Source organism: Phyllostomus discolor, chromosome 6, assembly GCF_004126475.2.
Source record: "Phyllostomus discolor isolate MPI-MPIP mPhyDis1 chromosome 6, mPhyDis1.pri.v3, whole genome shotgun sequence".
NCBI lineage: Eukaryota > Metazoa > Chordata > Mammalia > Chiroptera > Phyllostomidae > Phyllostomus > Phyllostomus discolor.
In genome coordinates this window covers 30,795,790-30,822,450 of record NC_040908.2, presented here as the reverse complement: position 1 = coordinate 30,822,450, position 26,661 = coordinate 30,795,790, and the positions used below count along the sequence as shown (strand labels likewise).

The window sequence follows — 26,661 nt, the reverse complement described above, 5'->3', positions numbered from 1 at the left end:
GACGGACATAAGCCAGCCACTCCATAAATCAGCCGAGTGAGTGAAGAGACCTCGGCAGTAAATGCTGACTCTCACTAATGATGCACTAAGGGCAGATCATGAGAGCATGGTTTCTTTACCCTTTTCATAATAATTACAACTTGTGTTGAGGGGACTGTCTTTAGCAGCATGTTCTACTGGAATGTATGTGGTTCCCTAGGTTCAAATCCCAGCACCACTGCTAACAATTCCCTAAAACCAACCACCTCCAAGGGAAGCCTTTCTTTGCTGTTTGTCCATCTTCTCAGCAACAGACCCCATGCTTGTTTTCACCCTAACACTTAACCCAAATTCTAATGATCAACCCATTAGATTGCATAGTCCACACATGTCAGGACCACACTAACCTTAGAATAGTGCCCAGCACATAGCAGGTGCTCAATAAATATGTGGCAAGTAAATGAGGAATCCTCTCTTTGACCTCAGTGTGACATAATAATAAATAACATAGGGACTGTCATGTTCCACCCCTGTAAAGTACCGAGTCTAGAGAGGTCCATCCCGCTGTAACAAGCTCTCTCTTCTCTCATCCCTCCAGATGTTCTGGTTGGATCCAATGAAGGGTCACACTGTGGCCGAGTCTTCCCATCTGCCCTCTTCCTATCAGCCAGGAGTTCTCCGCCCATCATTTTGGGGTTGGAGGGAACTGCTTTCCTTGTAGATCACATCCTAGCCCCTGGAACTGGGCTCAGATAGGATCATTCTCTAAGGGCAGGAATGAGGCCAAGCAAACTTTTCAACCAAGTGACTTAAACCAAATTCTAGTTCTTTGTATTTTAGCATTAGGTAATACTTCTTCTGCATATCATCTTACCTTTCGAAGGTAAGCTACCTTGAATCCCCTCTTGTCATATTGCCTTTAACACACTCAGAGGTTTGTGCAATCCTTCTAACACTATTCGGCTCTGAGACTAACGTGTTATTAATGCTCCCTTCCCCAACAATTTCTGCTTTTGTTTGAACTCAGTTTGCCTCAGTCTCCCCAAGGCAGAGTGAGAGAGAAACCATCCAAACTTACTTCTTCAGTAACATAAAAGTATCGTAATTGTTGCCATTATCTTTACTATACTTTCCAAGATATTTTCACAGGTGTTACCCCTTCTGAGTACCATAGTAATCCTATAGGCTTCTTACTCTCCTTATTTTTTTCTTAGTTGTGGCAACAGAGACTCAAAGCAGTAACTCACTTACCCAAGAGGTCACACAGCTGTTAAGTATTGCAGCCAAAATTTGAACACAGGACTCCAAGTTAATGTGCAGACCTTCTCATTGATTTTTTTTCTCTGAAGTGCTTCCCCAAAAGCAAGACTACAGTTTGTGAACAAAGAAAAATATAGCCTGCTTGTTATGATATATTACATTAATGTGATGTGTTTAGAGAACATAGCCTTGGTCAAGAATAAATATATGAGTCTACAGAAGCTCCCCAGGGTGCAGAATTAATTGTTCCCTAATAACCTTGTTTAGCATTGAGATAACACTAAGCCCTGTAATGTGAGACTCAGCAAAGCTTCCCTAGGTGCTGGTGGCTATCCTGGCAATGGGGTGAATGCCAGGGCTCCAAAGTTATTCATTCACACAGTGGTCTCTGTGTCACCCTCTAGTAACCAAGGAGGGAGATAAAGAGATGAATCGGCAGGAGAGCAAGTCTGCAGTGGGAGAGGCACAGGAGCACAGCCATCCTGCGGGTGGGAGAGCAGTGTGCTTTGCTGGTATGACCTAGACCTGGAGGAATGAGCTTCTGACTGACTGCATTTCTCTCTAAGCCTTAATTATTCCATCTTCTGAGTGGGAGTAATAAGGTTCATTTGAACCAACTCACAGGTCACTTGAGAATGATGGGAGGTAATGGGTGTGAAACAACTAAGATCTTTGTACGTAATCAATGCAATGGCGGAATTTGTTACCCACAAGAATTTGCTACTGGCGTTTTATCAGAGCCTATGTACCTGGGCTCCAAGTTTCCCTCAGTATGTTCTGGGGTTCTTTTCTGCTCAATTTTAGTTCAGAAACAACCTCCCACAAAATGTCACTATCACAATAGGAAGCCAGAAGCCCTATCTCTAATAGAACTATTCAACTCAATTAACACTAGTTGTTTGGGGGAATGGGGGTAGGTGAACAAACTCATGTTCTCACTGGTGGTATTTACTTATCCTTTAGTTAAAGGGGGGGATACTTTTGAGCAAAAGGAAAGCAAAAAAAGGTCTGAATGGTTTCCAATTTAAATCTCTCCTAACCTGCTGAGCTAACATCAGCTCTCTCCCTGCCTGTAAATCCACAGCTTCCCAGAACATAAGGTGGAGATGTTGCTGGATGAACTGTTTTCATAAATAATCATCCCTTTAAATCCAGCACCGAGGAGACAAGAACTCACAGCAGCTGAGAAAGTAGCTTTCTCGGGGCTTAGCCTCTCACCCTAGCACCTACCAGATTTGCACAGAGCCGCATAAGGCCATCTGCACAGGGTTTTCCCACCCGCGTTTTGCCAGCGGGATAAGCAATGTGTTAAAATGGCTTAGCCCTGTCAAGCAGAACTGGCTCTGGGAGCTACCAGCCTCACATGTCTGGAGGCGTTGGCATATCCTCAAAGTCACCGGTAGTTAAGGCTTGTGGTAAAGGTCGCCCTTTCCACAATATATCCATTTTCGCCTTTTAGAGAGCTGTCCCATCAACAATTCTTGTTGCTCAAGCGTGGTCTACCGACTGGCCTCTTCCTTTTCCCGGTCCCCACCCCCACCCCCAAGGTGTTTTTCTTACCCTCTTCCCCCAGTTGCTTTCTCCCAAGGAAACATTTGGGATTTGTCTCAGGAATGAGAGTTTTCAGGGCTGGATTCCTAATGGTCCATTTTGCATTAATGCATCTTCCAATACAACATGACCAGCTCACCTAAATATCTTGGTGCAGCTGAAGAACCTAAATGAAGCATCCTTCACCACAACAAAAGCATTCCCATTCAGGTTCTCTTGTACATTTTCACCAAGTGTCCTGATCCTTAAAGATTCCAAAGATGGGAGCTTCTCTACCTATCAGTGCTTCTTTACATGTCTAGCATTTTGTTATCAATTTCTAAAAAAATATTCATAAATGCACAGAAAGTAACATAACCCCAGTATACCTAATACCTATGGCTCAGTTTCAACAGTATCAATAAATAGACAATCTTGTTTCATCTATTTCTGCCACCTTCTCTAAATCTCCTCTACTGCATCATTTGAAAGAAAATCCAAGATATAATGATCTCACACATACATATTCAAATGTATTTTATTAGGAAAAAAGTCACATTTCTCTTACCCAACTTCACCTTCCCGTCAAAATACATATACATTATCCTGAAGCACCTTGGTCATATCTACTTAAAGTTTTGTGAATGGAAATGTAATGATTAGCATGGGATTTTCATCTTTGCTGAACTTGAGGACTCCAACTGCAAGAAGCTCACACACGTAACCAAGGCTTTAGTCTCACTTTCTGTAAGAAGCGACGCCATCAAGTGAAAAGAATGTGTAAGAGACTCTAGCTGGTTCCCTATCACTCAGAAGCTGTGTGGCCTTGAGCAAGTTGTCTCCCCTCCGTTTCCTCTTCTACAAGTTGGGGGGAGTATTGCCTGCCCCTACTTGCTTCACCAAGATGTTGTGAGAATCCCCCCATAGGCTGATCCACGTGGAATCACTTCGTGAAGACAACGTACTGTTCCAGTATAAGAAATATTACTAAGGAGAACAAAATAGGCACATTGCAGAGGCAGAGCTCAGCAGGAAAATATAGAGAATATGGAGATTTTCTCTGCCAAGTCTCCCGGTAGGTTCCTGAATCGCCCCTGCCCCCAGGAAACTCATAACGGGTCCTGGCTGCGGAGTCATGGAGAGCACCAGCCACAGAGCTGTGCCAGGAGAGGTCTCAGCACACGTGGTCTCACTCAGCCGACCCGCCGTCCTGCGCAATGACTGCTCCCTCTTCCGCTGCGTGGGGTGATCAGACACAAAAGCCACCAGAAAAGGATATTTTTCACCTTTTTTCCTGAGGCCTGAACAGAAGAACAAATTGCTGTCTCTTTTCCCTCAGACAGAAGAGAAATTGTCTAATAATAATACTTCCCCCGGCTGGCCAGAGAAACAAAGTCACCAGCTGAGCTGCAAGTAGATGATTATTCTTACAGCAAAAACTATGATCAGTCCGCATTCAAAGACCAAAGGCATTTTTAAAGGCAAAAACACCTGAGGAGAAGAATAGACAGTGGATTAAAACAAAAATTTCCCTCACAGGATCGGCCAAAAAAGAACAGGCACTGGGAAGGAATGAAATAATGGCTGGTTACACAATGGCCCTTTATTAGAGAAGCGTTCTGGGGCTGCCGTTCTCCCTTACATTCAGAACACAGGCTCTCTCACATGCCCTGATGGTTCAGTGAGGACGAGATGCCACAGCTGACTAACCAGGACAAAGTCAAGTCCCCAGGAGGGTTCTGTCCCCAGTCAAGTTACATGACCAAAGGCTATATGTAAAGCGAGACTCAGGACTCCCCATTTTTTTTTAATTTGAAGAAATTACCATGTATTCACAAGGCTGTTACAACAAGCAACCTCTCCAAATCATGGTGGCTTATGTGACAAAAATTTATATCTCCTTCCAGCAAAGTCTCTGGCTGGGTGGCCCTTCTACTCAGTTCTACTGCCAGAACCACAGAGAGGCCCACCTGGATGCAAGGGTGCTGGAAACGTCTCTGGCTGGGCAGCCTTCGCCAGTCCCCAGTGCCTCACCCTGGGAGGGCGGGCAGCACCAGGGGCAACTGTTGGACTCTAACAAACCTCGGACGGTTGGAAACCACACCCAACTGTTAGAGGTGGGGAAAGGGGGATTGACTGACAGGATTTGTGGTCACCTGCTTTATACAAAGTTCTATACACCTGTTATAAGAAAGGCAGAGAAAATAGGGCCCTTGATCCTCAAGAAGCTTAAAACCTAGTGAGGGTGACACACATGCAATCAATTAAAAACTAACTAGATACTGAACCTCTGTCCACTCCTTTCTCCCGTGATTGTGTCAACTAATTTACTATTATGGAATATCAATGAATGTCATATACATACCTATTTAGAAATAAATGATTTATTAGACAAGTACTCTTCACAGAAAGTTCTATTGAGGAATTGAATGAGCAGAGGTAGTATGTTAAGTGGTAAGGAATCAGCAGTAGGGACAGACGGCCTGTGTTCAAATCCTGAATCTGTCATTTCCCAAACTTTATCTGCTCTGTGCCTCAGTTTTCCTCACCTATAAAATGAGGATGGAGATTGCTCCTACATCACGGCTACTGATAGAATCCAGTGAGTTGTAAAGGTAAAGCACATAGAACCATACTGGGCAGGGAGTAAACACTAAGTTGGCTGTTGTTACTGGTAAATACGTATCAAATAGAAAGGGTGTAGACCACATATAAACATGAAAATTCTTCAATGAATCAGTTCGCAAACCATGGACATGCAAATCCCCCCCCAAATGTCTTCTTCTTGGCCTCCTCCTATAACTGTTCTGATCTGCCTCTCAGGTGCTCCCTCCTGATTGGCCACCTCTACAGCCCACTCTCATCCTAGACTTCCTTTCCCTACTCCTTAACTCTGGTCTCACCTAAACAGATGTCTTAATTTCCTAGGAGAAGTTGAAACACTTCAATCATTTTAAACTTAAGGACATATTACCCTTCTCCTAGTTTGATATTTTATTTTCATGTTCCTACTGTGGCAACATTGCTTTCCAATTCCCCATCATGGTGGTATAAAAGAGACAGCAATTCATTTCAGAGGGGCCGCAAGGCACTCCTTAGAAGAAAGGATATTGAGCTGCGCTGGGTTGTGACAGGTGCAGGAAGCTTTCCAGAGCAGGTGGTTTTCTCTTCATTTGACCAGTTCTCATATATCTCATATACCTGGTCTACCTATCCCAAACTACACTTGCCCTACTTCCCCTGCCTCTCCCAACTTTCCTAACTGTCCCTTTGGTGCCAACGGTCCCTTCATTCCCCTCCTGGCACATATTAGGTTATCAGTGCTTATGAAATGAATGTATGAGTGACTCTTCGATGCTCCATATCTAGCTGGTTATCTAAAACTTTGACTCTTTTTTTTTATTCTCACTCAACCTGCTTAATGATTTTAGAGAGAGGGAAAGGGAGAGAGAGAGACAGAAACACTGATGTGAAAGAGAAACATTGATCAGTTGCCTCTCATACGCACCCCAACTAGGGACCAAACCCATAACCCAGGCCTATGCCCTGACTGGGAATCAAACCCGCAACATTTTGTTTTTTGGAATGATATTCCAATCAACAAAGCGACACTGGCTAGTGCCTAAACCTTTGACTTTTTTTTATCCTTACCCAAGGATGTTTTTTTCATTGCTCTAAAGAGAGGAGGGGAGAGAGAGAGGGAAATATCAATACAAGAGAGAAACATCAATTGGTTGCCTCCCGTATATGCCCTGGATCAAGGATCAAACATGCAGCCTAGGTATGTGCCCTAACTGGAAATCAAACCCACAATTTTGCAGTTTCCGGAAGATGTTCCAACCAGCTGAGCCACACTGGCCAGGGCCGAACTTTAGACTCTTTTAACCATGTCTGGAGTATATCCCCTCATCATCATTCTCATTATCACAGTTACCTTCACCTTCAGACCACAGCCTGCCCCTCCTCCCACTCATCTCAGTGTTCTCAAAAGCACACCCAACACTAGCTGCGCAGGTCTCCTTACTCTTCCTCTACACTATGTCTCCCTCTGTTTTCCTTTCATTTCTGAAAACCCCCATGTTTAGCTTTTACCTGATAGATTCTTGGCATGGAATTATAGATGGAACATAGTCAACATTTAATGAACCTCTCCAGCCCTCTGCCAACATTCTGAGCTAGGTTTGGTTAACCAGAACAGAGCAAAGCAAGGGGTAAGAGAGACAAAGGGCATGTGAGAGTTGGAAGGCAAATACAATGAAATATCAATATGCTGTGTCCAGGTAAGGAATATGTACTCAATATCTATCTCAAAGTGCATTTCAAATGCACAGAAGGAGAAAAGAAAGAGCTCCATTCTTGTAGCCAGAAATGCCTTGCCTGAAACCCATCTCTGCTGCTAAATAATTGGGTACAACTTGGGAAAGTCACCCAGCCTCTCACAGCTTCAATTTCTCATCTATAAAATTGTCGATAGTTGATCATGCTTTGTAGGGTTATCAAGAAGACTGCAAAGTAGGTACATAAAACCACATATATAGTTTTTGCCACCTATACATTTCCAATAAAAGATAGTGATTATTAAGAATATGTGATTAACCACTGTCAACCAATCTCATTTGAAAACCTAATGGTTTCTCTTGTACCACCACAGATGGATCAATTATTGTTCAATATGTACTTATTAAACAGCTATTATTTTCAAGATACCAGATGAATAAAATACAGTGCCTGTCTTCCTGGAGCTAATTATAGTTGATTGAAACAGCCAGATCAGCAAATGACCACAACTGTAAGACAAGTGCTGTAAGATGAGTGTGTGCAGGGCGACACAAGCGCTCCAAAGGAACAAAGGCTTTGCTGAGCCTCAGAGGATCAGAGGCAGAGACGTCTGCCCAGAGGAAGGGATACTGGGTAAACATTGTAAAGGAAGGGAGGAGATCCCACTGAGAACCAGGAATAAAAGCCATTTCAAGCAGAGGGAACAGCATGTGCAGAAGGCAGCGCTAAGAGCAGCCTGGTGCATTCAGGAAACAGCCAGCAGCTCGTGGTGTCCAGAATGCAGGCCTGGGAGGTGAAGTGAGAATCCCATCATACAGAACCTGTTCATGATGCTCATGCTGAGGAGTCTGAATTCCATCCTGTGGTCCATAGGGAGTTGCTGGAAGCAATGATTGGGGTGATTTTTACATTTAGAAAGTTGGGTTTTTTTTAGATACTGTAGAAAAGGGAATATAGCAATGCGTTCCAACTTTTTTCACATCATGGCACACACAAGCCAGGATAATAAAGAAATGGCTCATTGTCATCACGACAGGACTGCTTAAGGCAAGAGGCTGCCCCAGGCCCCACACAGCTGCCCAGAGGGCTGAAAGTGTTTGCACGTATGTAGCCTCCTTGTAGCCCACCTGTGTGAGGTGATGCATAGGTTAGGAAGCTCTGAATTAGAGGAGAGGCAAGATCACATGGCAATAAATGTCTGGGAGAATTAACTACACTGAGGTTATTTGTCTGGTTGTGTCCTAATGAATAAAATGTGGGTAACAGCCAGGGACACAGATTTAGTGTCAACCATGTTGCCATGACAATGGGCCTGGGGTGTTAAATGGAGTTTAATAAAATGTCTCTTTTATGTTATGTATGGAGTAAAACCTACCAAATAGCATGCATTTTTCTCTTCCATACTTCAATCTATATCTCCTAAGAAAAGCCCTGAATGGTAGAATCGGTGCCCCCACCAAATTATAAAATTAGTGACATTTATCCAAGGAATCTTGCCTTTCTTCACTTTCACCCCTGGCACCCACATCCCCATCCAGGAGCCAGCTCCCTGCAGGAGGGCTCTCTCTCTTTCCCACAGCCTGTCTACCCTGGCTCTCCAGACATCTCCGATGCAGGCAAGGACCCTGGATGTAAATGTGCCATTGCACATCGTCTCCCTGGAGCATGTGCACTTCAGATGCCATGTCATTGTTAAACATGAAGACCTGATTTTTTTTTTTCAAGATATTTCAGGCCTTGGGACTCATTAGGAGAGGTGAGCTGGTAAGGAGATAGGAGAGCCTTATCTTCATACTCTTGAAATCTCTAACAAGGCCTGTATGGTATTTAACAGTTATCAAATACTGCTTTATCTACCTTACCTAATATGTTGGTCAGAGGCAGAGCAGGTGATCATATATATGCCCAGTTCGCAGAGAAGAAAACTGAGGTCTCGAGGGATTAAATGACTTGTTTCATCATTCCATTCACTTGACATGCACTTTTAGGGGAAGGTCTAGCTTGGCTGAATTCAGAAGGGAGGGGTACCTTCAGCTTGCCAAGAACCTTTTCCAAATCAGCATTCAACTCCCATTTCCACTCAGAAGATCCCACCAGCCCCACACATTGAATCAAGGTCAGTACATCCAGACTTATCTCCTTGCAGAGCTCTGTTTGTCTGCCTGGTGACCTTGAGTCCCCCAGGCCCCAGCCAGATGGCAGGGTAACACAGCTCAGAAAGACACAGGTGCTTTGTCCTGAAGGACTAAATGTATCAGTGTTGAGATTGAGATGGGACATTGGGGGCATGAGAACCAACAGGTACACTGATGAGAGTTGGTTTGAAGAGCCTGATCATTCTGAGAAAGCAGAAACCTCGCCTATTTTTCTCTTTAAATCTTTCCCGTTTATGTTTTTCTCAGCTTCCGACTTTTGAAGTGTAATTGACAACTTCTGTTTTTTAAGCACAAAAGGGGAGGTATCTGGACTTCTAATGCATGTAGTGACCTTAACTAGCTTTCTTGGGACCATAGCCCTTTCACTGAACTCATGAAAGAGGGCATCCAGTCTCCGGAGTAACTGGGGTGGCCGGAGCTGGTAGGGAAAGCTCAGGAGCAGAGTTACCAACACAATATGACTGAGGCATATACAAACCAACAGCAGTCCCCCTACCCCTGCCCCACACACCAAGGCAAAGAGAAAGAAACTACGCCTGCTCTTTCAATACAGGCTGACGTTTTTTGCTCTTCAAGGCCATCCCTGATATTCAAATAAACCAAATTACTTTGGTGAAAATACACTCAACCTTTAGGCTTCGTGTTATGTTTCTTTGAAAAGCACAAAGTGTGATTGGCCCCAAGTCCAGGATTGACGGCTTAAGCCCTTTTCCCCAATGTCTTAGTATCTATGAATTTTTCTAGCCAAAAGCAAAATATTTCTGTTACTTGGATTTACTGAACTTCACTTCTGGAGTCTCCACTGCCAGATCCTTCTCACCCTCTCAAAGCCCCACATAGTTTTGGGAGGCTGGTCTCCTCTCCACTACAGCCTCCTCCCTCACCCTGCTGCCTGCCCAGTGGAGTTTCGGGCCTTTCAGGACCAGCCAGACCACCTGGGTGAGATGGGGTGACTGCACCCTTCTCGCTCTACCTCGTTCCTTCCAAAAAGAAAGATCCAGTGAAGGAACTTCAGTCATGTCACCCTCTAGTCCCTTTCTCACCCCATTCCACATGCCCTTGGGAACACAGTGTATCTTTCTGCAAACCATTTTTCCCTTATTAACTTTGCAAATCAACCCGCTTCTGTCAAAATTACACTTGACTAGAATGCAAAGAGAAAGCTGAACAGAAACATTCCTTTTTCTTAAATTTTTCCTTTCTTTTCTATGTAAAAGAAAAACCTTGACAGATACAAAAGAGAACAGAAGCAGAATGGCTCTCAGAGAAACTTCCCACAGTGAACTATTTTGAACCCTGACCAAACAAAGGCATCACCATGTTCCTGCCCTTTCCCTCCTTCACAGCACCACGTATCCCTACTCAACACAGAGCAAGTCGCTGTCTGTACTGCAGGGAAATGGCAATGGCTGACCAGAAGGTCAAGGTGTGCCTGCTATTCTGATCAGCCTTCTAGGATGCTAGAGAACAGCAATTTGCCAGCTTCAAGGACCACCCCTTTCTCTAAGCGGTTGTTGGGCGCAGGGCCAGCATTTTGCAAAGAGTAAGTCTACTTTAATCTTCCTCCATGTCAGGGTTCACTACATAATGACCTTTTCTATTGTTAAAAGAAAATTCAGAGAGCTTTACTTGATATTAATATTTTATTATACAAGAAACAAACTGTTCACATACAGGGATAATTCAAACCTGAGAATGGTATGACTCTCAAAGGATGATGTTACAGGATGGCTTATAAAGTAAAAATGAGGATGTTGTTTAACCTTTACAATGATTGGTTATTACAATGAGGGTTTCTAGACAGCAGAGGATTGGTTAAGAATGCTTATCTTATATCAGTTTAGGAAGATGACTTAACTTTTATTTATGATTATAAAAGCACTTACAAGAAATGACCTAAGTTTCTCTTACATTCATGAAACATGCTAGATTAAGTTTCACTTATATGACTTAACTGGTTTTGTTTGCTGAAGGGATCATCACGCCTGGTCTCCATTTTATATTATTTCATTTTAACACTATTCTTCTCCCTGGCATGATCACTGACACTGTCATCTCCTCAAACTTTTACAAACTGAAATTACAATGATAGTGGTGAGTTCTTTCAATGTCCCTTTAGGGGATAAGAAAACCATAGCTCACCTCAGTCACAATAATCCATGGCATTTGGGCTTCAGGGAACCCGATAGGCCCTCAAGTTACAATAAAAGAAGAAAATACAAAGCTGTTGGTGTTCTCTAATCACTCTGCCATAAGTTGATTTGTCTTTATTCCACATTTCATCCAAGGCAAAGAGTGGTGTAAGCCTTCTTATGTCTGATCTGTAACATCATGAGAAAGAAACCCTGAACCTTGTGTAGATTATTATTTCATTAAGATCCAGAGTCAGATACAATGGTTTAGAGACTCCTGCCACCACCTCCCCCAACTTTCACCTTCACTTAACAAGAGAGGACGGCCTCTCTGCTAATGAACCAGCCCTTAGAGGTAGACCAACAGTTCTGTGGGGATACCATCCCAAAATGTGCCCGTCGTTCTGAGATGGTAGGCACCACGTGGTACTGAGACACTGGGTACTGCCCAGGATCAGTGTGAGATCCACCTCTAGTCACAAGTGGCTTCAAGTTTTCAGCTTTGGAAGGGTGGACAAGAGGAAGTCTTTATGGTCATATATGGAGCAAGCCCTACTTTTTTTCCCAAATCTTATCATGTGACCAAGTTTTGAGAGATTTGCCAATCTCACTTTTTGACATGAGCCTGAGTTAAAGCATGATCTTTCAATTTTTGTAGAAGAAAGGATCTAACAAATTATTAGAAGAGCCATGACAATGGTTCAATACCAGTCCTTTCCTAGAAATCCTCAGTGGTTCCCATTTCTTCGCAAGTCAAGCCCAAACATATTTACCTAGGACATTGCCTCTCAGTGGGACACTATTGCCCCTAAGGAGGCAAAATTGGTTCTTGGCAAGGAGGCGAAAGGTAGTTTTTACCCCTTTTATGTATAAGAGAAAGGAAAATAGTTTTAAAATGGATATCAGGCTTCATGACCCCTTGAACAAACAAAACCAGTTAAGCCACATAAGTAAAACTTAATCTAGTATATTTCATGAACAAATATATATACAGTATTTAAACAGATATATGGTATATCTATGGTACAAAAATTTCATGAGAATATCAAGAGTGGAAGATTTGGGGGAAAATATCTGCCAAAAAGCCTCCTTACAAAAGCAATAATGAAAAATACTGACATGGAATGAAAGCTTTTATAGTCTGATCCCAACATGCCTTTCTATCCTTCCTCTTCCTATACTTTTATATCCGAAACTGGCAAACTGTTTAGGCAGCAGAGATAAGTTGGAGGTAAAGATGTTTGTACTTTAAAGGACACAATCAAGAAAGTGAAAAGACATCCCAAAGAATGGGAGAAAATATTTTTAAATCACATATATGATAAAGGTATTTATATAGAATATATAGAGAACATGTATAATTCAACAATAAAAAGACAAATTACCCAACTTAAAAATAGGCAAAGAATTTAATAGACATTTCTTCAATGAAGATACATGAACGGCCAGTAATGGTAAGATGCTTACCATCATGAGTCATTAGGGAACTGCAAGTCAAAACCACAATAGAATGCCCCTTCACACCCACTAAGATGACTATTACAAAAAAGACAGACAATAACAAGTGTTGAGGAAAATGAGGAGAAATTAGAACATTTTTACATTGCTGATGGGAATGTAAGATAATGTAGCTCTTGTGGAAAACAGTTTGACAGTTCCTCAAAAAGTTAAACAGAGTTCTCACATAATCCAGCAACTCCACTCATTTGTATATACCTGAGAGAACTGAAAACCTATATATACACAATAATGTGTACATGAATGTTCAAAGCACCATTATTCCTAATAGTCAAGAGTGGAAACAACTCAAATGTCCACCAATTGATGAATGGATAAACAAAATGGATCAACAAAATGGATATACAATGGAATACAACATGGCTAATAAAAAGAAATAAGGTTCTGATAGAGGATACCACATAAATCTTGAAAACACTATGCTAAATGAAAAAGCCAGACACAATAGGCCACATATTATGTGATTATATTTATGTAAGATGCCCAGCATAAGTAAATATATAGAGACAAAAAGTATATGGCTGTTTTCCAGGGGTTGGAGGGAAAAGGAAATGGGGAGTGACTGCTGAAAGGCAGGTGACAGCCTGGATGAACACGCAAGGACCGTGTAAAGGGAGCTTGGTCAGGAGGTCAAAATCAAGAAGTGTGGTAACAGCTGGCAGGGCAGGAAGTTGTGGGCCAGTCCTGGGTGATAAACAGAATGAGGATGTGCTCTGAAAATGCCTGCTGAAGGTCGGCAAGGTGAAAATCTTGAGCGTTATCCAGCAAACTGGTCAATTATTGGATAAGTCAGCTGCATAAACATTGAAATCTAAGATGATGAATGAAATAGTGTAGTCGTATTCTTATTGTCAGGTTGTATTGGGTGTAACAGAATATTATGGATTTGTTACTTAATTCCAACATATAAATATTTCCACAAAAATCCACTTGGTAAAATTCTCCAGTGAAGCTATTCAGTCCTGGGCTTTTCTTCACAAGAAGTGTTTTGATTATTAACCCAGTATCTTTATTTGCTGTATATATGCAAATTTTCTATTTATTCTTATTTGATTTTAGTAGTTTGTGTCTTCATAGGAATTTGGCTATTTCACCCAGGTTATCTAATTTGTTGACATACAATAGTTTACAGTATTTATTTATAATCCCTTTTATTCTGTAACTTAAGTAATAAATTCCTAATTTTAGTAATTTGAGTCTTCTCTCTTTTTCCTAGTCATCCTAAAGTTTTGTCAGTGTTATTCATTTTTCCAAAATTCTCTTTGTGATTTTTTTTTCCTACTGCTTTTTGGCTCTAACACTCATGCCCTTCAGTCTGCTCAGTCTGCTGGTTTTTGGTCTGGCTGGCTCCTCTTTCTCCAACTTCTGGAGGTGACAGTTTAGGTTATTGCCTGGATATCTTTTTCAATTTTTAATATAGACTTTTTTAGCTATAAATTTCCTCTAATCATAGATTCTACTGTGTTCCACAGATTTAGTATGTTTTGTTTTCATTCATGAAACTACGTTTTAAAGTTCTAAAATAATTTTCAATCCCAAGTTCTATGCCCTGTGAGAATAGCCTTAAAAAATAGAGATAACATAACACTTTCTCAAAAGAAGTAAAACTGAGGATATTTGTTGCTATCGAAAGGGTACTAAAAGAAATCAAACTGAAGTTCTTCAGTTTGAAGGAAAATGATTCCAAAGAGAAATTTAGAACATTAGTAACAAAGGAAGAGCAAAAGAAATGATAAAATAACTATAATATCTAGGTAAATATAATAAGCTATACCCCTCTTGATTTCTTTAAATACATTTGGCAACTGAAAGCAAAATTATAATTTTATCTGATGGGATTTTCAATGGATATAAATGAAATGCACATGACAACTACAACATGAAGGAAGAAGGTTAAAAGGACTATGAGATGGTAAGGTTTTTACATTGCTGTTAAAATCATAAAATATTAATTCTAAATAGAGTCTGAAATTTTAAGTGTGTATATTTTAATCCCTAGGGCAGCCACTTCATAATTTATACAAAGAGATATGGTCAAATATAATTTGAAAAAATTCAAATAATCCTTAAGAAGGAGGGAAGGAGGAACAGAGTTATAAGAAACAGAGGTGATAAACAGAAAAATTAGAAACAGGTAGAACTAAATCTAAACATATTAATCTAAACATATAAATCTAAACATATTAATAACTAATGTGTAAATGATTTAAACATGCCAATTAAAATAAAGGCATTCAACTATATGCTAAAAGAAATATATTTTAATATTATAGGAAGGCTGAACATGAAAGGATGAAAAAAGATGTACTGTGCAAACACTAATCAAAAGAAAGATGGAATAGCTACATTAATTTTAGACTTCAGAGGAAATAAAAGAAATAGTAGACTTCAGAGCAAGGAAAACTACCAAGAATAAAACGAGATATTACATTATAAAAGTAGAAAGGGTTAAAATGACAATAATTACAAATGCATTTGGAAATAATCCAATATTGCTTCAAACTGCATGAAAAAAAACTGATACAACTTAACTGAGTAATGGACAAAACTACATCTGTATTTGGAGGCTTTAATACTCATCTCTCAGTAATTAAAAGAACAAGTAGGTAGAACATCAGTAGGGATATAGAAAAATGAACAACATCAACAGCCAACTGGATCTAATTAACATTTCTCAGCTTATTTTATGAGACCAGCATTACTCTGGTATCAAAATTAATATGGATAGTGCAACAGAAGGAAGCTATGGACTAATACCACTCATGAACACAGATGAAAAATCTTTAACATACTAGCAAATCAAATCCAACAACATATAATAAGAATCATACACAATGACCAAATGGTGTTTATCCCAAGAATGCAAGACTGCTTAAAATCAAACATTACAATCCATAAACAATAATTAAAACATGAAAGAAAACATGATTATATTAATTAATGTAGAGGACATTTGAAAATAATCTAATATCCAATCATGGCACAACACAGCACACTTGGAATAGAAGACTTCTTATTGACAAAGGGTATTAAAAAAAAACCTACCCCTAATATCACACTTAATCATGAAATATCAAAAGCCTTTCTCCTGAGATCGGGAATAAAGCTAGAATGTCCACTCTCGCCTCTCCCTCTCAACATAGTACTGAAAACCTACCCAGTACAATATGGCAAGAAAGAGAAATATAAGGTATTCAGATTGGATGAGAAGAAACAAAATTGTCCCTATTAATAGATAACATGACTGTCGATATAGAAGATACACACAATCTCAAAAAACTAGTAAGTGACCTTACATCCTGCACTTACCTGCACTTACTAGTACAGGATGTGAGGTCAACTAGTAAAAATTATATTTACTTCAAATTAACAATAAACAATGAGAAACCATAAAAAAATCCAAGACTATTTAAAATGGCTCAAAAAATTGAAATACTCAGGCATAAACCTAATATTCATAAAATAGATACAAGTCCTGTAAGTTATAAAATGCTGATGAAAGAAATGAAGAAGACCTAAATAAACAGTGAGATATGCTCTATCATGTTTATTTATAATTGGAAAATGTAATACAGTCCAGATGTCAATTCTCCCCAAATTGATCTGTAGGTTAACACAATGCCAATCAAAATCCCAGCAGGGTTTTCTTGTAGATACAGATTAGAGCTCATTCTGAAGTTCAAATAGAAGGGCAAAGAAATTAAAATACCCAAATTAATTTTGAAAAAGAACAAAATCAGAGAATTCACATTACCCAGTGTTAAGATTTACTATAAAACTACAGTGATCAAGAAAATATGACACTGGCAAAGAGATGAACACAAAGATTAATGAAACAGACTAAAGAGTCCAGAAATAGATCAACACAATTATGGCTAACTGATTTTTGACAAAAATGAAAAAGGAACTCAATGGAACATGATAGTCTTTTTAAACAAATAGTATTGGAACATATACACAAAAAGAAAAAGAGAGAGAGAGAGTACACCTTGACCTCAACCTTATACCTTATGCAAAAATTAATCCAAACCCAATATGGGTCATGAATCTAAATATACAACATAAACCTATAAAATTCTTAGAAGGAAACATCGGAGAAAATCTCTATGACCTGTAGTTAGGCAGAGACTTTAGACATGACATTAAAAGCATTATCCATGAAAGAAACAATTGATAAATTGGACTTTTATCAAAATTAAAAACTTTTGCTATGGTAATACACTGTTAAGAGAATGAAAGACAAACTACAAATTGGGAGAAAATATTTTTAAACCACATATCTAAGAAAGGACATGTATCCAGAATATACTTAAAAAAAAAAAAAAACTCTTGGAACTCAACAGAAACAAAACAACAACAAAAAAGTCAGGGTAAAGACTTAAACAGACACTTCATATAAGAATGACAAATAAGCACTTGAAAAGGTGCTCAACATCAGTAGTCATTAAAAAATAATTAAACCTCAATGTGATAAAACTGTACACTTATTAGGACATCTAACAACAACAACAACAACAACAAAACAAAACTGATACTACCAAGTGCTGACAAGGATGCAGCACATCTGAACCCTAATATATGTATAGCTAGTGAGAATGCAAAATGGTAAAGCTGCTCTGGAAAACAATTTGGCAGTTTCTTATAAATGACCAATTTCACTAGTAGGTATTTATTGTGGAAAAATGAAAATATATATTCATATAAAAGCCTATATGTCAGCATTAATTGTAGCCCTATTCAAAATCACCCATAAATGAAAACAACCCAAATGTCCTTCAGTGGGTGTCCTTCAGTGTAGTATATCTATACAATGAATTACTACTCAGCAACAGAAAGGAACAGGCTATTGACCTACACAACATAACATATGAATCTCAAGTGAACTGTACTGACAGAAAAAAAGCCAGTCTCAAAAGGCTATATACTGTATGATACCATTTATGTTACATTTTGGAATGGCAGAAGTATAGCAAGAGAACATAGATCAGTGGTTACCAGGCCTTGAAAGTGGGAGGGCCAGTGCAACTGCAAAGTTGCAGCATGGAATTTTGTGGAGACAACACTGTTCTGTATCATAATTGTGATGGTAGGAGTTACATGAATCTATACATTTGTTAAGACTCATAGAATTTTGCACGCACACACACACACTTTTACTGTATGTTAGTTTTAAAAAACATACTTAGTTACACTGCAGTGAGAACTGAAAGTGAGGTCACACAATAAACAGCCTTGAACAATGAGTGTGTATAGTAGGTCAATTAATGTTAGTTCATTTCCCTGACTGTTTCCTCCTCTTAGCCAAGGCCAAGCCCCTTTCCAGTGGTCAGTGTCCCTACTAGCTAGAATCTGCGTCTTTTGCATGGTCCAGAGCTGCAAAAGCCTGACAGAGAATGTGCAGATCTGCACCCCACCAGCTGTGGCTCGGCTCCTCACCACCACGTTTTATTCCAAAATTAGTGCAAAGGCCCTGTTTAACAGGAACATCTATTGCTTAGATCAATGAGTGTTTCCAAAATAAAAAATGTGAAAAGTCAAGGTAAAGGTTTTATTCTTAGAGTAACATGAAATATATCCCCATGTTCTGAAGATTGGAGACATGGCCTTCTGTTGCATGCAAGGTATCAATACTATTATATCACTGCTGCAAAGCTGTTGCTTTGTCATGCACAGTTACTCTAGATATTATCATTTGTAAATTTCAGCATTTTTAATGAAGAATCCTTGTGTTTCTATCAACTGCTATTTATTTCCACCAATTAAATATTGTAGACAAATACTGCTTTGTTTCTATCACAACGTGTAAACTATTCAGGATCTGCTCTGGGTTAGCAGCTCGTATCTAGAGAAACATAATGTTAGCTTAATATTATTTTATGTCCTTGTGATGCAAAGCAGAGGTATTTATCTTGATTTCTGGTAAAATCTCTGGTCCTTATTAGAAAAAAAATCAATGCTAAATAACGCTTTCTTCTTATCCCCACAGAGGAAATGAAATTTCTCAGGGAATTTTTCCTCTGTCAAAGTACATGTTGCTCTTAAGATTAGGTATAGATATCATCAGGTTATTGCGTTAAAGATTAAATAACTGGTTCTTCAAAACCCCATAATAAATAACACACTTACAATCTCAGGAATGAATTTAGATATCAGATTGCATTCTGAGCCCCATCTTGTTCCTTTTCCTCTGCATCTATTTTAAATAGTTTTATGCATTCGTTCTCGTCTCTAACAGAGTTCATTTGAGCATTCAACATTTGCATTTTACACAGTCAGTAAAAGATAATTATTCAACACATATGCTTTCTGATTAAATGTGTGAAACTTCTAAATAGAAAACGGAAATTAGTTTTAAGTACATTATGAAAGACTTAAATTTATCTTTGGTTCATGGAGCAGCGATCAGCTTTCCTCGTGGCATTCCTGTGGTTTCATTTGCAGTGACTGTCAGTCACAGTTAGCCAGCGTCCATAGTTTCCAGAAGGAAGTTCACCCTGGTTAATCCTCCCATATCTGAGCACAAGCAGCTCTAAACTAACCTTTATGTGACAGTCACCTTTCAATACTGTATCTTGAGCTAAATGTTGTCAATAAAAATCACAGTTAAATCAGGCTGACATTAACAGAGGGGACCAGAACAACTGCTTCAGAGGCACACTATTTTTACCATTCTATCAGATGCCGTCTGAGCCCCTGGTGCGTCATTAAAGTGGCATCCTGTTTATTCACTCTGACAGAGTAAGAGTCAGGGCAGCCCTGAAGTCTATCCGTACCAAGACCCAGAGTCCAGAGTAACCCAATTCTGAACTAATTTAATATGACTGACTCTTGGAGGAATTTTTAGTAAAATATTTCCTTTTACCCTCTAGAGGCATCTCGTACTTTCCCAAATTCCCAGCACAATCTCAAATGACTGCTGACTCTACTTTGAATTAATTTATCTGGTACTGCTTTCTAAAGAAACAGCTAAGCTGCAGACCTGTTTTGCTCTCATTCATCCCCTCTGCCCCCATTGAAACATTACCAGCCCTGGATCCCATTGTCTTATCCTTCCTATAGCATGGGTTTTGAGGACCAGACTTGAGTTTGAAAATCAGATTTGCCACTTAGTAGATATGTCCGTGATCAGATTACCAAACCTCTCTTAACTCAATGTCTTCATCTATAAGTGCACACAAATACAGTTGCTTAATTAAGTGGCTTTGAGGATTATATTAGATAATGCAAATGAAATATTTAGCATAGCGCCTGACACAGCCAACACCAAATACGTCCAACACCAAATACATCACTACATACTCTCTACTACAATAATTAGATTACACATACAGTGTGTACACTGTATGTGTATACATCTTACCCTATATTAAAATAGAGCATGAAATGTATCTTGCTCACTACTGTTTTCCCAGGACCTTAGATAATGTGTCATGTAGTAGGTGATCAGTAAATGACTTGAAAATGAATAACTGTACATGGCACATCTCTTATTCCCTCCATCTATCAATACATCAGTCTAGCCAGGTATGTACACATAGGTAGTATGTAATTTTAAAGGAATGTTTCTTCTTTATCTGTTAATTTATGCACAAACAACACTCCGTTCACTCTAAATAATTGCCCCATGACTTTTTTATTTCAAATCACCTTTCATTTCTTATTTCCCTGGCTAGAATATAAGTTCATTGGGGCAGACATCTTTTTTTTTTACTTTTTTAAGTAATTTTTTTTGACATTTGGAAGTGCTACTTGCTTTTTTTATTGTTGTTCTATTATAGTTGTACCAATTTTCCCGTGTTGCTCTCCCCCGCCCCCACCCCACTCCCACAGTCAATCCCCACCCTGTTGTCCATGTCCATGGGTCATTTATACTTGTTCTTTAACTAGGTCTTTCCCCTTTTTTCCAACCGTATCCCCATCCCCCCTCCCCTCTGCTCCCTGTCAGTTTATTCCTTGCATCATCAGGGCCTAGAACACTGTCAGAACTATATACATAGGAACACAACAAATATTTGTCAAAAGAACAAATGGACCTTCTTTGACTCTGCCTTTCAAAATTTGCCTTTCATCCTCCATCTTGGCTCCCCTCCCTCATCTCATTTCTATTCAAAGCCCTTCTTCTCAACAATGATATATATATACTAATCTTCCTCACTGCACTGTGTATCTTCTGAGGTAGAGTTCTCTCCACCCTGACCCAGCCCCAGCACCCAAATTTAAGTTCCACTGACCAGAGAAGGAGGTCTCCAAGGGAATGGGCACATATCCTATTTCTTTTTGTTATTCTAATGAATCATGATAATGTGTTAATTTGGGGTTTCCCACCCCTCTCAGATTGTAAGGAATTACTAAGATTATGCCTCAACCATATACTGAGAGGAGAGTTGGGATAGGATAGGAACAGTTGGGATAGGATTGTAAAAACCTTTCCCATCATGCCTGCAAGTAGTTGCCAACTCCCAACTACTTAATGATTAAAGCATTTTGCTGCTGGCTCTTTGTGTCATTGCTCTAAGGCAGGTATTATCAATCTTCACTATGCATGAGATTCACCTGGAATAAGGATACCTGACCACATCCTGCCCCCTGACCAGGCTCAGGCATGTATAGTATATGAAAACTCCCCCAAGTGACTCTACTATGGATCCATGGCTGGGAACCATTGGTTGGTAAACCAGACTAGCTTTTCAGGTATCCAAATCCTGAACTCAAAGTCTTAAGGCACAAGACAGAAGAACAGTCCAGCGAGGAATCTGACCAACAGGTAGCTTATGCCATCTCTAAGGCATCAGCTGCCACTCAACTGCAGGTGATTGTAATTGTGTAGGGATATGTAGCCCAGTGTTGCCAGATCTACTAAATCTTCAAGAGAAGCCATAAATCTGCAATTATAAACTTTCACAATTTGAAGTGCTGGCAATCAATTAAAATTTCTTTAAAATACTCTGTGGGTTGAACAAAATTATCTCGAGCTGGATTCTACTCATAGGCCAATAATTTGCAGTTTTTACTTTATACCAATTGCGCTCCCATATCCCAAGAAATCCTTTCTATATTCTTCACCATGTCTGCATTAAATTATTAGATAGCTGGATTCTTTTTTCATCACTCATGTATGTTTTAGGTATTGTTTTGAACAAAACTCATTACTATGCTTAGAATAATTTTAAATAAACAAAAAATTCTGTGATTTAGAGTATGAGAATCTCAAAGCCTGAAATGTAGGGCTATTGCCAATATAAACCACACCCCCTTTCTACTAACATGTATTAATACCTAAAATATGCAAAGCACTTACTAGGCCCTTCAGAATACATACAAATGGTATAGTTCCTGCTTTATAAAACCATTCCATGTACTCAGAAGATAGGACACAGACCCATAGGATTTAGTACATATAAACACAAGCCACTTATTAATGGCGAAGGCCTGGCTAGTTTGAATTTATACACAGGAATAAAATATGTTATGGAAAAGAAGTGTCTCAAATGGATGACAAATGAGTTAAGATTTCTAGAGACATTAGTGAACAATTGAAGGGGCTTTGTGTGTTTTTAATTTTTGGTGACCTTTCTTTCCCTTTGTCTTATCTTGCTTTTAAGTTGGGGAAGGTCAAGGCAAGCAGTGTTAAGAGGAGCACTCTGATCATGGCAGCTGAGACAGACTGGACAGTAGAGACCAGAGGACGATGAGGTCACAGCCAAAACTGCAGGCAGTAGGAATGAGGGTCTGGCCTGGGTGGTGGCAGAGGATGGAAAGGGAAAGGTAGGCTCAAGTGACTTTGACCTTTACTAGAGAAAAGGGAGGGTTAGCTATTATTCAGTAACCCCCTAAGATGGATTTCTTTCTGTGTTAGACACTTAACATAAAATGATCTCTTTTACTTTAAACAGAATATGACTGAAATTGGAGAGCGTTTGAAGAGGATTCCACTATATAACCACATTGTAAAAGTTATTGTATAGGGCCTTAGAGATCACCTGGGCCAATCCCGTCACTTTAAAGATGGAGCTTGATTTTTCCCGGTCACTTACATACCTTGTAGCAGAGCCAGAATAGAGTCCAGATTTCTAATTTTTTACCCTAGTGATCTTTCCTCTTCACTATGTTGCTTCTTCATGCTGAGCTTTCATGTAAATAGGTCATAAATCATGTATCAGACTTAGGTTAAGAAGATGAACGTGAACAAGTGATAAAAATGAAAATGAACAGGTGATAAAATGTGGTGTAGAGAGGAATTCCATAACCACTTGATGCAAACGAGGGAGGGGGGAGTCAGGAAAAAGTCTCCACGACCTTGATGCAAAGGTTGTACAAAGGAGAGGATAAAGTCAGCAGTGATATACAGTTAGCAGTAGTGCCTGCGTTCCTTTTATCAGCCCAGCACAGATGTTGAGATAACGGGACATAAATGGAAATAAAAGGAAAGCAGATTCAAAACAGCTATTAGAAAGCCCTGCTCACTGGAGGATGATAAAAGTGAGAAATCGCCACTCTGGAAAGGTTGAGGGGAAGTCGTGGAGACTCAGGGCACAGTGAGGTGTCATTGGAGCTGGGTCTGCCTCATGAGTTTCTGTCTTGAAAACAGACTTTCTCTCCAAATGAAACCTCCTGGCATTATGATTTGACACAATAGCATGTGGCAGTGTCTCCATAGGACATATTGCCCAGAAGTTTAGCTGAATAGATGTTCTGATGGAAACTAAACCTCTAGACAATCGGATCTCCCTACTTTAGCCAGCCCAAGGGCTGAGCCCCTGACTTGCAAATGTTTCTGACAATCTTAAACTGTGCCGAAATGTAGAGCCAAATTGCCCCCTCTCTGGCCTAAATTACTCAACAGCCCAAGTAATAAGAGCTAAATAACAGGGATGGAAATAGGAATATGAATGCTTTACTCCATACTTCCACTTAAGTCTATAATACTTTTTCTCTCACAGATAAAACATTACAAAGGATGACTTGGGGAAGGTTTTCACCAACTCAAAAATCATAACATATTGACCAAGATGGATTTAGTAGGGCACAACCAGAAAATAACTTTCATTACTACCATTGCCAGGTACACCTACTCTGTTGACTCATTTCTCCCCATTCCAGATGAAATTTTGAACAGGCCTAAATAACTATTCCAGCCTCATAAATGTAATGAAAGTCCACTGTCATCAATTACTAAAGGTCAACTCTCATCCTATTTAAAACTTTCCGTATTCCGCTGTTTGGGCCTGCTTCAGACTCAGAAACCTACAACTGGTGAGGAAGGGACAGTTTCTTCTCTCTTTTCTATTCCACCTCCTTGTCCAGTGGCTGCTGTCCCTGGCCTCACCTGGGCTGGACCCAACATTGCTGGCACAGTAGACCTCTGTCTTTGGACCCTCCAGATGTGACATGTGGGCTCCTCAGGATTCCTCACACTGGAGACCCCCACCTGTCCTTCCCAGAGAGTAATCCCTTCTTGCCCAGGCTTCAGCAGTTCACTTCATACAGCCTCTCTGTGGGGGGCCAGCTCCCTACATAGGAAGGTCCATTTTCCTGAGGATGCATAGTCCAGCTCCCTTCTGCAGGGTCCAGGTCTCGCTCTAGGGAAACCACACCTTTATCGATAAAACAACAGCTCTCTTCCAAAGCAGCTGGCCACTTCTCACCTTCAGAGGTGAGGCTTGTCATGTTTCAGTCTCTATTATCTCCCCAAATGGCCAGAAAGGCAGGTTAACCCCCTTAATGTGTTCTAATACCTCCCACATTTGGCCGAAGGTGAAGGACAAGTGCCCCCTCCACACCATGGAAGAGGGGATCCAAAGAACCCTGACACTCCTGTCCCAAGAAATCCTCAAGGGAGACTTTGCAACCGCCAGTGAACTCTCAACATTTGCATATGCGATCTAAATGTGGGTGAAGGGCTAATGCTAACTGAAGTCACATTGAGGTATGGAACACCTGTGTCTATTTTATCCTTCTAGACAGTTGTGACTCGTGTCAAACTGTGGAAAAGGTTTTGTTTTTAAGTTTAATTTAAAGTCAAATTATACATAAAGCCACCTTTCCCTACTGTGGAACCTCTTTCCTACTACTCCCTGCCCCACTGGCTTCAAGACCATGTGTAACGACATGAAAAATGCAACCAGTTAGCTATCCGAAGGATTTTGACAGTGGGGCAGGCAGTGCTGGATCATGGTAATGAGCCAAATCAGATTATTTAAACTCTATTTTTTTCTGGATAATTGCTTATATTAGTTGATTCCACCTCTTTGGATAGTTTTCCAATGCACATTTCCAGGAAGTTAATTAGAGTATGAGTTTGACCTAAAGGGTGTGAAGCACAAACACTCTTGGCATTTTGAGGTCAGAAAGATGATCAATTTCTTCTTGTATACCCTTTGCCAAGCTGTTCTCACTTTAATTTTTAAACTTGTGTGAAATTCAAAGAACACAGGGCCCAGTGTCATTTACACTTGGGCCATCATAAAAAGGCAGCTTCCTCAAAAAGAATATTGGCTGTTTTCCAGGCTACCAGAAGCTTTTTATGGGATCTTTTAAACCATTCTCCTTTAAGCCAAAAAAAGGAAATTAAATTTGGCCAAGGGTGAATGGACTGCCCAGGATATGAATTGCTTCTAACAGAGACAGTTCAAGGGATCCTAAAGCTTCCCAATTTCAGGAAAGAAAACAGTAAATCCCACCCACCCCATTTATCATGGAGGAGACATTAAGTAACTTGCAATAGTAAAGAAAAAATTGTATTTTCAGAGCCAGCTTGATAAGCTGTGCATTTTTGGAGAAATCATGCAGGCATTTTACACCACCTTACAGAGTGGAGTAAGGGTACCATCTGACAAGATGGGTATGATGCTGTTTTAAATAGCTCTGTTTAAAAACAAACAAATAAATAAATAATCCTTGGGCTATGGCCTGGTGAGAATTTCGATCTTGAAAAATTAATTATGAAATATTTCAAGCATGAAATATAGAGAATAACATAATAAACCCCCATAAAACTCCATTCCACTCTGCCAAATCATAACATTTGGTCATAATTGTTCATATCTTTTTTCAAAATAGGAAACACTTTAAATGTAATTGATTACCACTCTTTTACCTACTGCCACAGAAGTGAACTCTACACTGATTTTGGTGCTGATCATTCTTAGAATTTTCCTTTTGACAAATACAGATGTATCACTAAACATGTTCAAATATACAGCCTTTTTTATCAGTCAGGTGTGGTGAGGCCAACAGATCAGAAGACGACTGCTATTGAAAAGATAGTTTGCTACACTTGCAGCTCCCAGGAGAAGGGCGCAGGCAGCACCATGGAGGGGCATGTGGAGAGGCACCAGGGTCAGCTGAGAAGCAGAGGGAGCCACAGGATAACCTGGCAAAAGTCTCTCTTATGGCCTCCATGGGAAGGAGCAGAAAAAAAGAGGGTAAACAAATTTAGAATTGGCTAGTTTGAATAATTCCAGCAGACCACAGGATGGAGGGACTGTCCTGAGGGGTGATTAGGGAACAGGAAAAGTGGCCCAGAGAGTAAGGGCTCCATAAAGTAGATGGTTAGGCATATGGAGTCCAGACTGGCTGGTTTGTGGACGACAGGCACCCTCACATGCAGCTGTCAGTCAGCTCTAGGATTAGCCCTGTGACGAGTCTTTCCTCCAAGATACGAAGCCTTGTGGTGTTAAAACTTCAAAAATACACCTGACTGGAGTAGCTCAGTGGATTGAGTGCGGGCTGTGAACCAAAATGTCGCAGGTTCGATTCCCAGTCAGGGTATATGCCTGGGTTGCAGGCCATGACCCCCAGCAACCGCA

The 26,661-nt window shown here is 40.0% G+C and overlaps 1 protein-coding gene across 1 annotated transcript in view; it reads left to right on the top strand.

The window, feature by feature from the left end:
- The first annotated feature begins 3,904 nt into the window (after positions 1-3,904).
- FSHR (follicle stimulating hormone receptor) overlaps positions 3,905-26,661 on the top strand; it is a 124,209-nt gene continuing 101,452 nt past the window's right edge. The window contains exons 1-2 of the mRNA XM_036029956.1: positions 3,905-4,009; positions 9,063-9,163. Of these exons, the coding sequence (XP_035885849.1) occupies positions 3,905-4,009; positions 9,063-9,163 (206 nt within the window). The remainder of the gene's footprint in view (positions 4,010-9,062; positions 9,164-26,661) is intronic.